We start from the raw sequence: 16,557 nt of genomic DNA, 5'->3' as shown, positions 1-16,557 counted from the left end.
GAAGGGCATCCAGCTGTAGAAACTCTGCCAAATCAGACTGGAGCCTGGTGTTGCCATCCGGTTTCACCAGTCCTCAGTCAAATCGTCCAACCCATGCTAGCATGGAAAGCGGACGTTAAACGATGATGATGATGATGATGATGAAACATAATTTTACTTTTCTTAATTTCTGTAATTTTATGTTTCAGGCTGAACTTGATGAAATAATTGGAGCAGAATGTATTTACTGTGGAGACATGATGATCAAGTAATTTATTTCTTTCATTATTGATTTAACTTTTTTTTTTTTTTTTTCCAATTTAAATGCAGCAATGAAACCTTGTATTGCTGTATTCATTTTAAACGATTGCAATATGGAAGACCACACATTAGCCATTCAAAAACACAAAAAAACTTAACTTCACTTAAACATTTATTATTTGGTGTCAAAATTTTCATCAAACAATATGAACTGCAACCTGATCACCAACATGGTTACAACCCATCTCAGTGACTAAGATGCAGTTCAGGCAACAAACATTTTGATAATAGATGTTTAAGTGAAGTTAGACGTATTTGTGTTTTTTTTTAATTGCTAACATGCATCTTCTACACTGTTATCATTTTAGATTCAACACATGGTCTCAGGTCAAATCACTTGCCTGACAACACTTCTGAAATATAATAATGTAATTTTAGTTATACTTTAAATATTAGCATGAGTTTTAAATAGTAAGGTTTCATAGACACATTCCAAAGTGTTGCCATTCACTGTAGTCTTTCATCTGTTACAGCAACAGAATAAACCAACCTTCTTTGTTGTGTAGGTCATATTGTTGACATAACTTTGTCTAGCTGAAAGCCCTTCCTCTTGCCAACCAATTTACAGCGTAGAGTGGTTAATTTTGTCATACCACTGGAACTAAAGAGGATATGTGTGGCAAGATTAAAGAGTCCTCTCTGTTTTGTATTAGTGATTTTATTCTGATTTACTTTTCGCCTAAACAGGCTGCCTGCACTGTTTCCTACTTTATGATGTGGTAAATAAGTTTTTTGCTAATTCTTTCTTGAAAGCAAGGCATATATTTTAAGAGGTGTACAGTATTGTGGCTTCAAATATGACTTTAAATGGCTATGTTTAGAAATATAAACCTATTTTGCCATTCAAATGAGATGGCATCATTTGCAGATGTGTGCTGTTTTTCAACTTATTGGTTTCTTTAGTTAACTTTTTTTTGTTTATATTTTTCATTAATTATGCACTAATAATAGCCTTTTTTAATTAAACTGTCAGACTAATATTGCATGAATTTCATTTCTTATAGATTAATCGACAAGCCTTTTATTGAAGCAGATGAAATGGACCAAGCAGCGAATGGTTGGCTATGATAGAAAACTCTTGTTATTCAAGACTTTGCTTATAAGAAGTTACTGTCAAGATAATTCTGTCTATTGTCAACTGCAAAAGGATTGTGAATTTTTCCCTTAGCATCAAAAAGCCTGGAAATGAAAAGTTGCTTTATTGCTTATATATTTTACTATCAGTCAGCCTTGTTGCCAGCATTGTTTAAAAAAAATATATCAACTTTATCGTGTAATAAATTGGCTTTATACCTATTTATTACTTGTCTTTCTTTTAACACAAAGTTTCTCTCTCAGTGTACAAAAGTTTTTCATATTAACTCCTTAACATTTTTGGGAAATTTGTAAATATTGACTGAAATGTTAATTTGAACAAAGAGCAAAAGAGTGTCCAGTACCAGCTCCAGTCAAAAGGATGGAAGGTTTTTCAGGAAGTTGTACTTTGGTGGGTCTCAGTTGATTGATTTCATTTCCATTACCACACATGCCATGTTCGTTCCATCCCCAACAAACTAACGAGCCACATTCTGAGAAAAATAAGAATCAATTTGTCAGCATCTTAATTTCTTTTTCCTTATATTAAAATTATGCTAAATTTTCTGATATAATTAGATTTATAAACTGTTTTAATTAAAATACCTGACTTGTATTATTAGCATTTACAAAATCTCTGGAGTGAAAATGTAAATTATGTTATTGATTGACTGAGATTTCCTTTATAGGCATTGAACAATCCGTTATATCAACAATACACCTATCTCAAAAACATGGCAACACACACACTGTGTCTACAAGTGAAGGTGCATGGTCTAGTGGTTAGGATGTTGCACTTGTGATCATGAGATTGTGGTTCCAGACCAGGTGGTGCATTGTGTTCTTGAGCTAAACCCTTCATTTCACATTGCTATGATCATTCTGACATTTGACACATGCTTATGTCCCCATACAGTCAATTTGATGGAGAGGGTGAGCTTATGTGAACACAAACATTTGATCACTACAAACAAATCATCTGTGTGGTTGTTCAGCGAGAAATTGTGGAGCCTTTGTCCATTGTTTAATGGTGGGAGAGTTCATTATATGGACATCCTGGCCACAGGAATCTTTTAAGCTGGTAAATTGGCAGATCATTGAATGAAATGTTTGTGGTATTTGATTCTGTGCTTTGATGCCAAGGATCAAATATAATCAATCAAATACTTGAAAGCAGTGTCACAGCATGTTTATAGTCAAATGACTGATGGTAATAAAATTTAGATTACTTAAATGTTGTCAGCAAAATAAAACACTTATTGGCAATAGAATATGTATGGAAAATGAGGTTTCTTTTTTGTTTTAAGTATCAAGTACTTACCTAAAAGTGCTAAGTTGTGTTCTGCTCCACAGCATAACTGTTTAACTTTTAAGCCTAGATCTTCCACAATGTAAGGTTTTGGATCACAGTTTTTGTATGTAAGATCTGTAGGCCTACCTAATTGTCCATAGTCACAACGGCCCCAACTAATTACTTGGTGTCTTTCTGAAATAAAACAAAGGTGAAGACCTGGACTAAACAACAGCAAAAGCAAACCTTTTGCATATATCATTTGTGGACAAAGATAAAAGTTACACCAACAAATTGGTTTTTCAAGTAATACCATTTAAATATCAAAAGCCCAATCAGTTAAATAGTCAATGGCTATTTAGCATCTAATTTGATCTAAAAAGTTTTAGGGATTCACAATAGATATCCCAGGTAACACATATTTGAATATCATTGCTGAATCAAATAAAATACTACACTATTAGATGGAAATTAGCAGTCAAATCTATGGGCTGTAAATGTGGTTAAACTTGGTGCTTTACTATTATACCTCTCAACACACCCACCTCTGTTGAGAGGTTGTGTTTTGCAAATTCTTTGTGACCAGACTAGTACTGGTGCCACCTAAAAAGCACCAAGTACAGTCTGTAAAGTGATAGGCATTAGGATGGACAGCCAACCATTGAAACCATGCCAAAGTAGACACTGGAGTCTGATTCATTGGCTCCTGTCAAACAGTCCAACTCACACTAGCATGAAATACAGATGATGATAATAATGAGGCCTTACTACAATTAAAAGCAAGACCAGAAAGGAATTAAAATTAATTGCTGATATTATAACACAAGTGAATTCAAAGGCCCAGGCTTTAGTGTTCTGACAGTGCTGATAATAATTGAAATTTTGAGACTGCCCTTTATATAAACTAACTTACCCAGTATAAAATAAGATGGTAGTTAATATTCCCCAGAATTTTATGCCTTCATATGCCATGGAAACTGAGTAAACAACCAATGAGTTGTAGGACCCAAGACAGTACTTACTTTATTACATCTGTATGTTGTGTAATGTTACTTTTATATTTGAAATAAAAACAGATCTCAGTGATTTAAATTGCTGGACATCAAAATAAACGTATTGCAATATTCAGTCATTTCAGTGTTGATTTAAAATCCTACAAATATTAGTTTTGCTTTTTAAACCATTCACCAAGTTTGATAGGTTGGGTATCATATTTCTACATAGACTGGGGTCAATTCAATCAACTAAGGTCCACATGAAAATTTGATGACTACCTAATCAAAATAGATCAATATTAAGTAAAATTTTAAAAATCGATTCACACATCTCATCATCATCACCATCTTTAACATCCGCTTTCCATGCTAGCATGGGTTGGACGATTTGACTGAGGACTGGCGAACCAGATGGCTATGTCAGGCTCCAATCTGATCTGGCAGAGTTTCTACAGCTGGATGCCCTTCCTAATGCTAACCACTCCAAGAATGTAGTGGGTGCTTTTACGTGCCACCGGCACAAAGGCCAGTCTGGCGGTACTGGCAACGGCCATGCTCAAAATGGTGTATTTTATGTGCCACCTGCACAGGAGTCAGTCCAGCGGCACTGGCAACGACCTCACTCGAATGTCTTTTCACGTGCCACCAGCACAAGTGCCAGGAAGGTGACGCTGGCAACAGTTGCTCTGGCAACGATCACACTCGGACGGTGCCATCACGATTTCGCATCTCTGTGCGTATGTGATCATGTGTATGTATGTGCGATTATGTCTGTGTGTGTGTGTATCTAAATATGTGTGCGTTCTAGAGTGTGTGTTGTCCACCTGTCCATACATGTGTATGTCCATCTCTGAAGAGTTTAGATGCAAACGAAATCTGATATAATAAACAGTTGGAGTGGAGATGGTGAAGAATTATACATGATGAATAGTTCTCGATGAAAATAATAAAGAGGTACTTACTCACACTGATATAAAAAAATAAATAGGTAAAAACAAGAATTTACCTGTCAAAACTAGGAAATGAGACCAACCACTATGTAATTCTTGGATAATATCATTTTCACTTAGTGGGAATTGGCAGGAAGAAATTTTATAAGGTTCTGTTAACATCTTCACTTCCATGTTTGTACTTTGGCCATATTTATTACAGCCCCAAACACAAATGCTGCCATCTTCTACAAAATAGAACATTGAGCATTAAAATACATCACAGTTATTAGCTATATAACATAGTTGGTCATGACACTTTTGAAATTGTTAAGAAAAAAATGTGTTCTCTTTCCTGGATAATTTCCTGGAAATTATAGTTCAACAATTCCTTCTTTTTAAATGTTAAATAGTTCCTCTCAAGAGTTTATTGCTATTCTTGGTCCAGTAAATAGTTAAAAAATAGCTACTTCTTAATTTTGATCTGTGCTATCCTTAAGAATATAACATTTTTGCCATTTCTACCTTTATGAAGAGGTCACAATGCCAATGAGGAATAGATGTCAGCTTTCAACCAAAGATTCCATCATTGTTAATTTTGTGGCAAAATGTAAAGAAATATGTCTTTTGACCAATTAAAAGAATATAGCTTGGTTGTATGCAAAGCTAAATTGAAATAAATACTTTGGTGGTTTATATTCAGATCAAATTTTGTTACATAAGAATGAATAAAACCCTACACATGGCACCTGAATATATATAACTTTAGCAGATAAACCAATCAGTAAGGTCAGCACTGACACCAGGCCCAGCTGTCAGATGGATAAGAGTATTATAACCCTTAGTGTAGAAATAACAGTTCCTAGTTTGAATCTTGTCTGGTACAATGAATACATCTGATAACATTTCGAGATCAAACTGATTGAAACAGCATTCATATAAATACTTTAATCCCAAAAGTTTGAAAAATTATAATCTCAGTTTGATTGCGAAAAAGTATGAGACAACTTCACCATGAATAAAGAGCCATTTTGAAGTGACTACACAAAAAAGCTATAATTACTAATTACTTACTTAATAAAGCTCCACTGTGAAAAGCTCCAGCAACCAAAGACTGTACACCAGAGATGCTATTCACTAAAAACCGAAAGAAACATTAATAAATAAAGTATTTCTTTAGTTTTATGTAGTTGAATATTTTTTCGAATTCATAGAATTAAAAAAATGATCTTAAAATCATGGATTCAATCATTTATAAACCTGAACTGAAGTTCAAAAATAGGTAAAAAAATTTTCGATAACAAGCCGCAGACATTGGCATATCAAAGTTTCTTGACCTATCCTGACATGTTGCATGATCTTTGTAAACAAAAACACTTATTCAAATGATATCAATTGTTGCCAGTTCACTGCATAACCATGTCTGGGTCGTTTGATGTTTGATAGATGGGAGGGTTATTACCTTAATTGGAAACAGGTGAGGGTTGGCAACAGAAAGAACATCCAGCTATAGAAAACCTACCAATGAATTCTGTGTGACCCATGCAAGTATGGATAAGTAAATGCTATGATGAAGATATATTCACAGGAGACTCTTGCACAGTTTCTATCTATCAAATTTCTTTCTTACATAAGTTAACTCAAGCTATAATAAAAGATACTCAAGGTACCATACAGTGGTACTGAACTCAGAATCAAACTTCTTAGCCAGCCATACCAGCCATACCTGTACCTATTGACCCATATTTCCATACTGAAAAGCAAAAGATTCTTTAACAATGAAATAAGAAAACTACAGCAGCTTTTAACATACATTTTTTTGGCTTCTCTTGTTTGGTTGGTAGTTTCTCAGAGTTTTTAAGTCCCAGTTGACCTCTTCTTCCAGCACCCCAAACGAAAACATCACCTGAAACTGTGGTCACATGAGTTATTTATAAAATGTTACACACACACACAAACACACACACATAACAAATATTAAGCTTGTGAAAGTTAATGTAAATTTTAAGCAACTCATCAGGGAGACAAATTTTTAATTTATCTAATTTATCGAAAAAATAATTTATCTTGGTTTTCAACTTATATCTAGCAAAAAGACATGGACTAATTCCTAAAATATGCTCTTTCTTTTAGACTGAGCATTGTCTAGTTGAATATAAAAAATTGTTAATCAAGACGTTTGACACCTGTCACTTTGAATGTCTTCATCTTCCACCAGAAAACAAAATTCTTTTTAAAATGTATTTTTACTTTTATCCAATACCTAACTGCATTTAAAAGAATGATTGAATAAAAAATTAACAGAAGTTATTACCAGGAATATGGTACAAACAAATTCAAAGACCCAGTTTTCAATCATACAACAATGTTAAAAAATAGCTACATCAACAATCTTTAAATACTAATATTTAAAGCTCTTTTTCTAATATACTTAAGTACAAAACTCACTGTTCTATTTAACTGCTTTACATTTATCATTTTTTTTTGTCTATCTGATCAGAGTAGATATTGTTTATATCTACTTTTCTATTCATGCAGGACTAGAATGATGTTTTATTGGAGCAATTACTTTTACAGTTGGATGCCCTTTCTATGGCTGACACTAAAACCATGAAGCAGAAATTTATTGATAGCAAGCCACAGCATACATAGAATAACATTGGCCCCTTAGTCCCACAGGGGGGCTCTTGAGGCAATTGTCCAGTGTGCCCATACCTTATGACTGCGTTGCTCAAAAGTACAATGCAATGGTGTAGAGTAAGGTTTTAACTCTAAACCATATAACCATTTGTGCAGCTCTTTAATCCTCTTTAATCCTACAGCTACTATGTTTCTCTAAACTGAAATTGATGAATGTAGGTAACATTCCATAAATCTCACATTTCACTATCTCAGTTTTTAAAATTAATCAGAAGATTTTCAGATATTTTCTAAGGTAAATTGTAAAGATTTGTCAAAACATGTTGGAATAAAATATTTAACTCTTTCGTTATCATACTTCTGTTGAAGTACACTGTCGTTGTTTCAGTTAAAAATAATGAAGAATTTAGTAAAATAACTTTGTTATTATTTACATTGGTTTTTGGGACATAAGTTAACAAGAAATTTTATTGGAAGGTCCTAATTTAGAGCAATTCAAAATAGAAAATTTGTAGAACCAAAGGTGGTCCTAGATGAGTTAGTATCAAAAGGGTCAAGAAATATTAAATTTGCATCATAAAAACAGTTTACATCACTTTACTTGTCAAAGCCATGCTGTGCCTCATTCCTGCCACAATGTGGGTAACCATACATGATCTGTCTCTCTCACTATCACTGTCTTCTGCGTTGATGGATATTTCAACCTGTAATGTAATCAGAATGGAACATATGCCATTGCTTTTCAAAACTCAACAATTTTCATGTCATGAATATTTTTAAAACGGTAGAGGAATAGGGGCCGAAACCGGACGTGGTTCCTCCTGATGATGTCTTGAGCTAACTGGATCCTAATCCACCAAGGGAAGGTATGTCAGAAGAAAGTAATTCAACAACGCGGGTTGATGAACTGTAAAACGTGTGGCCAGAACCTCCTGGAAAATAACCATAGCGAGGGACATTCCACAGTTGAATTAGAACAGTCACAAACAGTGAAAGAAGATATGCACCCAACACCAGAGCTGGAGACACCTCCGAAAGGAGGGGCCCCGCCATGTCAAAACGGTAGAGGAGTAGGGGCCGAAACCAGACGTGGTTCCTCCTGATGATGTCTTGAGCTAACTGGATCCTATAAAGGAGCTGTTGCGGTAGCAGACCACGAAACATGGTTGAAATTCCTCAGCGAGCAGAAGATTTGTCAGAATTGACAACTGAACATATGTTAGTTTATGTCAGACAAATGAGTGCTCGATACATGTTGTAGAGGATATTAATTTTTTTATTGAAACTAAGAGCTTGTCTCAAAACTCGAGTTTCACACCACTGTGATTTATCAGGTGAAAAATCTGAAGATTAAAGTGGCATGAAACCCAAGTCATGAGACAAACTCTGCTTCAGTTTCAATAAAAAAAAAACTCTGTGTGTGTGTGTGTGTAGGGATATTGATGTCTTACCATGTGTATATAAAGTATCCTCTTCACCAATGAAAATAAGCTATCAAAGGTCCCACCGTAAAAACTCTGACACAATATGTTAAGGGCTATAGAAGTTTGCAGCTCTTATGATATGATTTCTTTACAACCAAACCCATCTAACTAAAACTATGACCAATGTAACAAATAACTGGATACTTTACTGCTATCCAAACTTATTTCACCTACCTTCTTGTTTCAACTTTTAAATCATGTCTTTTTGCTTCTACTTGTTCAGGCGAAAGGAGCAGTGCCCATAGTTTTCCCATGCCCTCCTAGACCAGTGAAATTGATGACATTAATGTTCCTCTTGAACTTTTGCAAGTTAACACCTGCAGGAAAAACATGAGCAGAGAGGAATTCCAGAGGATCGATATTCTGGGGAGGAAAGACTGGCCAGTCATTAGTGTGGGACCAAGGATGACAAGTGTAGAGACATGTGATGTAGAAATGCTTGAGAAGAGCTGGCATAAACTTAGCCAGTTCCAAAGAAAAGAAGCCATTATAATAACAATCTCCAACTACTGTCCAAAATATGAGCCTTGAACTTATGTACAATTCAATTTCAGAGTTTAAAAAGTAAATATAAAGTCTTAAAAGTATAAGTGTTAATTTAGTTGATAACCTTTCTCCTCAACCCACCTGATTAACCCAAACAAATTAACAGCTCAATTAACATAAACAAATCACATCAAATTTATGGATCATTCTCAACTCTTTCACTCTGTGAAAGCTCTAGGCACTGTTCCTTCCTCCAGAACAAGCAAAAGCAAAAAGTCATAATTTAAAAGTTGAAGCAAATAGGTACGCGAAATAAAGTTTGGATTTCAATGACATATCAAAGTTTCCTGAGAGTTGAGAAAATCTCACAGTAATCTTACAGCAACATACAAGTAAATCCTTAGGGGACACAAATCTGTGAATCAATTTCAGTTTCCAATTGAAGGCACTTCACTGCTTCGGGACTTTAAAACCTGATGGAATCATGGCCTGTGACATGTCTTGGGCATCTAAATATGTATATTACCTCATAACTTATTTATTTAAATTCATACAATTACCTAAGTAAAAATCAAAAACAAAATGAGATATGCAAACTATACTGCCCCAAATCATCACAACTCATTTTTTATACGTAAAAACTTATCAACCATTCAAAGTAGGTTTAGGTATTGATTATACTTATACAATGAGTATCAATGAGCTTGAAGCATTCCATTGTTGTCTCTTTTTGTGTAAGGCAGAATAAGATTTTTAACCTAAGCATGGAAATTAATTTTGTGAAATTCTTAATTTGAAATTATCTCTCCTTTTTGAGAGTTGTTAAAATGTTATGCTCAATATTCTGTTTTTGGTTCTTCAACTATGAGGGAAATGTGAAATAATTAAAAAGTGTGTGTGTGTGTGTGTGTGTATGTGTGTGTGTGTGTGTATACATCATTCAGTACATTACACCTTAACTAATTTAAATAAAAATCAAGTACTTACTGGGAGAAGTGACTTAAGAGTACCAGTGACTCCAAGCTGACCAAAAGTGTTAGATCCCCATGTGAATACACGACCTTCATCTATTAAAAAGGAAAAATAATGCTTAATGAAAACAAAAAAAACTATTTAACAGAGATATTGAGTAATTTTGTAGCAAGGCAAATGTGAGTGTGTGCATATGTGCCAATGAGAGAGAGAAAAGAGGGAGTGATTTAGTTATATTAAATATATTAAAGCTGGTTACTAACCTGTAAGTGCTATAGAGAAGTCCCAGCCAGCTGTAACTTGTGTTATTTTATAAGATGAAAGGCCACTGACTTTAAGGAATGTATTATGCATTTTGTCATCTTGACAACATTCTTCCTTACCAATGGCACCAGAAGAATATACAATTCCATTCTCTGCAAGAAAAAATCTTTAGTCATGAAAGTACATCACTTATTTATAATTAAATAGTCTTACATACTAGAAGAGAGCACAATGCATATTATCAAGGTTCTCCATTTCGTTGATATGATTGTCTTTCTCTGTGTTACTATGCACGTCTCATGTTTCAACCCAAATTACAATTTCTCAAGTAAAAACTCAACTGCCACATACAGCACTTGTTCACTTCATTCTGTATATCTTATTGCAAGAATAGTAAAATGATTGTTTTAAATTTTGGTACAAGAACATTAATTTCAGAGGGGAAGCATTAGTTAATTACATCCATTGACTCTAATACATGACTTGGTACGTTATTTTATCAACTTCAAAAATATGAAAGCAAAGTTGACTTTGATGGAATCTGAACTCAGAAAAAGAGGAAAGGAAGCAGGAAGGAATACCAGTAAGCATTTTGTCCAATGTGTTATTCTGCTAGCTCTCTACCTAAAATAATACACATCTGTAGCTGTTGTTGTATAAATAGGTAGGGGGGCTCTGAAAGGGATCTCACATTTCTCAAAAATTATGGTAGAAGCCTTGGTCTCGGGACCACTCATGTCTGGAAACTGAGGTTGGGGGTAAGCAAAGGCATGCTCTCCATCGAAAATCCAGCTTCAAAAAAGCCTCATGATAGCAAAGGTGAATGGGCATCAGGTTGGGGTGGGCTGCACCTGCCTGCCTCAGTTGCTATGGCATTGAGGTAGATCCGGCCATCCCCATTAATGGAGACAAAACCCAGATTTAAAACACTGGATGATGATGATGATGTTGTTGTATAGACCCAGGAGCATATTTCAAATGGAAATGAGATAAGCCAGATTAGTGGCAAGCATTTTCAGTTTTCTGTCTGGTATCTAGGAAAAGTAACTGAACATTAAAAGATCAAATGAAATTCTTCATCAATTAAACTCACAGCTCACAGCACCGAACCACACCTCATATTGTCTATTGTCTACCACACCTCCTCATTTTGTCATAATGGTTAGGTAGAATAAGCCATTCAAAGTGGTTTGATGTTTTTGCAAGGGACACAGTTTAGTGTCAGTGCTTTGACAATACAACCAGTATAGACAGTAACTTTCTAAAATGTTTTTTTTATTGTTGTTTATAACTTAAATAATGATAAAATGACTTACTGGAGACTAGTAAAGAATGACCACCACCTCCAGTAATAGATGAAATGTCTTCAAATGAACAAGTGTTTTGTACAATTTCAGTAGGGACATTGAGATCATCTGGCTGCCCTTGAGCCAGTTGCCCATGGCTGTTTGACCCCTGTAATACAGAACATTAAATGCAGATCGTTAAACAGTAATTAATCAGATGAGTTCTTAGTTAAACATTGCTAAATGTTGATTTCAGGAGTAGAATAATTAAAATCTTATATTTTAAAGCTGATATAAGGATATTACTATAGCTTAATTGAATTTTGGCTACTTTATCCTTACTTATCCTAGACAATTATATTTTCTATTCTTTTGATTATGCATGTGTGTGTGTGTGTGTGTGTGTTTATAATTTTAACATCCATTTTTTCCATGTTTGTATGAGTCAGATGGAATTCACTGAGCAGATTTTCTATTAGCAGATGCTCTTCCTGTTGCTAACCCTCACCAGCCTCCAAGCAAGGCAATATTTATTCATGGCCAGACAAGTTTTTTAACAGAAGATCGGAAATGAACATCACTTGTATGACAGTGATGATTGCTTACTATTTCATGATGTCAAGACTAGGTGACACTAACATACACACATACCTACACACCATATACATATACACATATATGACAAGCTTCTTTCGGTTTCTATCTACCAATTCTATTCACAAGGCTTTGGTCAGCATCTTGTTATGATACAAAACAGTTGCCCAAGGTACTATACAGTAGAACTGAACCTAAAACTATGTGGTTGGGAAGTGGTCTTCTTAATCACACAGCCATACCATATATATATATATATATGTGTGATCATGTAGAGTAAAAAAAATACTATGTAACTCTTCTTTCTTTATCGTTGTGTTGAATAGGTTTAAACCACATTAATTTTATCAAACATGGCAATTTGTCTGACTCCTTTCCCATGCTCACAACTTTCCTCTTCCTGAAAAATACTGCTCTAGTCCACCATCCTGATCTTTGTCCAACCCTATATCTACCCAACATTAGATGACGAAATTACATAACTTTCAATAGAAACCATTACGTACAGTTCAGACAAAAGATTGGAAACTCGAAGTCACAATTTTTGTTAAAATCTCTTATAAAAATATTTTCATCATGAAATAAGAACTGCATTTATAAGTCCAGCAAGTGTATTTTAGAGTTACTTCCCTTGCACATCTTTTTTTTATTTACTCGCAGACCGAAGTTGACTTTCGATGACAAAACTATTTCAATATTGCTCTTTTGACGCAATAAAAAACTGTTATCTAAATATTTCAAAATTTTCAATTCGATAAACTGAACCTTAACTAATAATACCATTAAAAAGACTAGATATCACCATCTTAGCTGATCACCGAGACATGTTACAATTCCATGTCCGCTTTCTTTAGTAGAATAAATATGCTGCAGAATTTAGTTTCGGTTCAGTTTGTTTCTTTTAAATATATATTCTGCCTGGATCTGATTATTCAAAAGGTCACTGTTGTTTAGTCCCCCAAGTCGGCCACAATCGAGAAAACCCATGATAAAAGGTATTTAAACTATAACCATTTGGCCTTATATTGAAGAAGAATGACGCCCGGACTGCATTATGTAAAGCATTCCTTTTTACGATAAGATGAGGTTTGAGGGATATTTGGCAGCTTCTTCTCACAGGAAGAGCGACCATGTAGAGGCTCCTTGAATTGAGAATTCAGGAGTTTAAATAAGTTCGTATATTGTGGGAAGAAGAGGAATCTGTCCGATTTGGGACTGTCCCATATTTTTACTAGTGTCGGTCATCGAATCGCCGCTAGTGATAGACTTCATCAAAAGAAATCAATACTCGAAGTAAACTACCATACATCGTTCCATTAAACATAACCTCTTTAGGGGTTTTTTAAAATTAAGTTGCCGGTGTTTGTTACTTTGAAATTGAAAGACATTTTTATCGAAATAATTTTAGAACATTTTTGTATATTTCAATAGTAATTTTTAAAACTACTATATGAAATTTTGAGAAGAAAAAAAATGTTTGAAAATGGAATTAAACTGGTATTTTCGCATATTATTAAAATTATAAAATAACAAGCGTCGAAGAGAATTTATACAAATTAAATTCGATTAGCGAGGTTGCCAAATTGAATGAAACAAATTCAAAAATCGGCTTGATGAATTTTTTTTTTCTGAGAACAAAATTCTTCAGTTTATGAGAAATATTGTAACGTTCACGTTTCCTTAAAGGCACAAAAGTGAAACAGTAAAAATCCAAAACCCAAACCCTATCGCGGTTTCAGCTTTCCTTTTGCTCAAATGGCGCACCGAGATTGATAAATATTCGAAAAATAATGGATAAATATTATTTGAAAGTACTAACAGGAAGAAAGCGCATTACAATTTAATATTAATTAGGTTTTTAGATAAAATGCATAAAAATCGGTGCTTATGTAAGTAAAGTATATGAAAGCACCTCTCCAACTTGTTGCTTGTTCATTCTTTATTTCTTAATTTAGAAAACAAGGTTGTTATATTAAAGTTTGTAAATGTACGTCAGTCCAATTAGCGCCTTGAGTTAAAATCGATAATCGTTTATTAGACATCTTAATAAACGTAGAGAAAATCATGAGTGAAATAACGAAACCTACCCACGAAAATAACTTCATCCTTTGTTTATTTGCTTTGTTTGCTGATAAATTTTAATGAAGAACATACAGTGAACAAATTGAAAGCAAACACCAAACACATACAGAAAAATAGATTAATTAAATTCAGATATTGATTGCTACGAATTTACGGCCAATAAGTAACGTAAGCCATGTTGAATTCTGTGTGGTTTATTAACCAATCAAATTCTATCTCCTATTATACGAGGACCCCTCTTCCAAGAAGTGCTCGTAACCCCTCTGCAAGTGTCTAGTGCCAACCAACTACATTCTCTATTGATCGACGCAGTTTCGCAGACCGCCTTCGCTAGAAATTAGCTAACAACGTCATGTTAATTCTTCTTCATTGCCCTATTTAACTGCTGCTGTAGCACGCTTTCTTCTTTTTTTCTTTTGTTTCCAGTAAGTCTTATAATTCAGGCTGCTTCCTACTTCCATGGATCCGAGAAGTCTACTGTGCCTTATAATTTGAACAACTTTTCTTTTTCTTCCTCCTTTCGTCGTCTTCGTCTGTATATTTTTCTTTTCTTCTTTTTCTTCCTCTCTTCACCATTGTCTTTTATATTCCTCTCTTTCATCTCATTTCTTCCTCTCTTTAGCTTCTTTTTCTTTTCTCCTCCCCCTCTTCTTCTATTTCATTCATATCAACAGTGCTCTATAGGAGGAACAGGAGTCTATTTTCCTGTACTTCACTCGAACTTTATTTATCGACCCGCATATCTATGATCTTTTACACAGGATAAAATGGTATTGTGTACCTGGTTATAATCCTTTTTCGTTTATTTTATTGAGGGGTTTCTTTGGGGTGGGGCGGGTGATGCAACATTTATTAAACAATGTTATACATCTATTTCATGTTATAAAAAATATAAAATATCTAAGTTTAACATTATTAATGAATAAATATATACTTTGTTTAGGATACTTTGTTATAAATTTTAATAGACAAACAGTTTTGTCTATTTCCATTATATTTTTATGGTTACCTTAAAATAAGTTTCTATTATACTTGTACCCTTCTTTTTTACCTTCCTCCTCCTCCTTTTCCTTTTGGTGGTTGTTCATCCAAGAGAAATTATGTGGCCCTAACGACCAAATTGTGAAAATTACTTTGTTGTTATTTAGCTCCAAGTTGACTCGGATCCCAAACATTTCTATCTTTTAAGAATAATATATCCAGACTACACAATCCAGTGTATTGTTCTGTAAGATGATAGGGAATGATTTGAGCCAGATTTAGTTGCTATTTCTGGCAGAACGAGCAACCGCTTAGAGGATCTTTCATTGGCTCGGGTATCTAGTTAGATTTCATTCACTTGCGTTCATCTAAGCATTATTCTTGTACTTAGATCACATACACTGACGGGCACACATATACGAACGCGCGTGTATTATAAAAGTATATGAAACATCATAACTCCCTAACATTGTGAAAGTAGCTTCCCTTCGATAGAAGAGCAAAGAAATGCCTTGCATGCAACTCGACCAACTCCAAATGCGAGAGACAGTTTCAGGAATTCTTTGAAGTTAACACGCCATTACAGAAAAGGCAATCTAGTTGTTTGGGGACAAAATGACAGCTGTGGACACGTGTTTCTACATCCACAGGCGTCATCAGCACTGCAACGGTCCAACAGAAGAGATATTCAGACAGAGTAGAAAACATACACGGTTCTCAGGTAATTTGCATAATTTATGTGAATATGAGCTAAGCGAAGCAACTCAGAGTAGTAAGCGATATGGATATGGGCAATAAAGACGAATAAATGTATATTAAATACGGATCTAGTTCAAAACGGAGGTGTAGGGAAGTTGTTATACACCATTAGGTGTACACCGCTTCCGTACATTAAATTTCTAGAAGAAACAACGGAACGCAGATTCTGAACATAACAATATTTATTTACAGTGGAATTCGGCTCACGCTTGGAGGGAATTCGGTAGCTCGTCGCCATCGGTTACTGAGACGCCTCCTGAATGATTTCCGTGGTTATTTGTGAAGCTCTGGTGCTGACATGTGAGAGAGCTCTGTTGGACGTCTTGGCTCGACGGAGATCAGTCAACGAAGAGACTGAGAAAAGGCGCCAAAGCTGGGTGTCGAACTCTACGCATGCGCATGAGACTCTTCCTGTATTCC

General features: G+C 34.7%; 2 protein-coding genes across 4 annotated transcripts in view; one reads left to right on the top strand and one right to left on the bottom strand.

The window, feature by feature from the left end:
• Nucleotides 1-1,596, top strand: part of LOC106874497 (vacuolar protein sorting-associated protein 18 homolog) — a 53,067-nt gene extending 51,471 nt beyond the window's left edge. Inside the window, exons 26-27 of the mRNA XM_052968020.1 lie at nucleotides 189-247; nucleotides 1,305-1,596. Of these exons, the coding sequence (XP_052823980.1) occupies nucleotides 189-247; nucleotides 1,305-1,368 (123 nt within the window). The 3' untranslated portion in view covers nucleotides 1,369-1,596. The remainder of the gene's footprint in view (nucleotides 1-188; nucleotides 248-1,304) is intronic.
• On the bottom strand, nucleotides 1,483-14,807 carry LOC106874502 (secretion-regulating guanine nucleotide exchange factor). 3 transcript variants are annotated; one of them, XM_014922247.2, is made up of 10 exons: nucleotides 14,403-14,807; nucleotides 11,752-11,890; nucleotides 10,435-10,587; nucleotides 10,187-10,266; nucleotides 7,831-7,933; nucleotides 6,403-6,501; nucleotides 5,664-5,726; nucleotides 4,667-4,837; nucleotides 2,696-2,860; nucleotides 1,483-1,868 (listed from the first exon to the last, which is right to left on the bottom strand). In XM_014922247.2, the coding sequence occupies exons 1-10, from the start codon at nucleotides 14,418-14,420 to the stop codon at nucleotides 1,705-1,707; spliced, it is 1,155 nt and encodes a 384-aa protein (XP_014777733.1). In that variant the 5' UTR covers nucleotides 14,421-14,807; the 3' UTR covers nucleotides 1,483-1,704. The 3 variants fall into 3 exon arrangements, with proteins under 3 accessions (XP_014777733.1, XP_052824132.1, XP_014777734.1); XM_052968172.1 differs by lacking the exon at nucleotides 14,403-14,807 and adding an exon at nucleotides 12,822-12,908; XM_014922248.2 differs by lacking the exon at nucleotides 11,752-11,890 and having other exon boundaries at nucleotides 14,403-14,802.
• Between the last annotated feature and the right edge of the window lie 1,750 nt (nucleotides 14,808-16,557).

The sequence above is a fragment of the Octopus bimaculoides genome, chromosome 5 (genome assembly GCF_001194135.2).
Source record: "Octopus bimaculoides isolate UCB-OBI-ISO-001 chromosome 5, ASM119413v2, whole genome shotgun sequence".
In the NCBI taxonomy this organism is placed as follows: Eukaryota; Metazoa; Mollusca; class Cephalopoda; order Octopoda; family Octopodidae; genus Octopus; species Octopus bimaculoides.
Note: the sequence above shows the minus strand (reverse complement) of the source record. Positions and strands in the feature narration are given on the sequence as shown.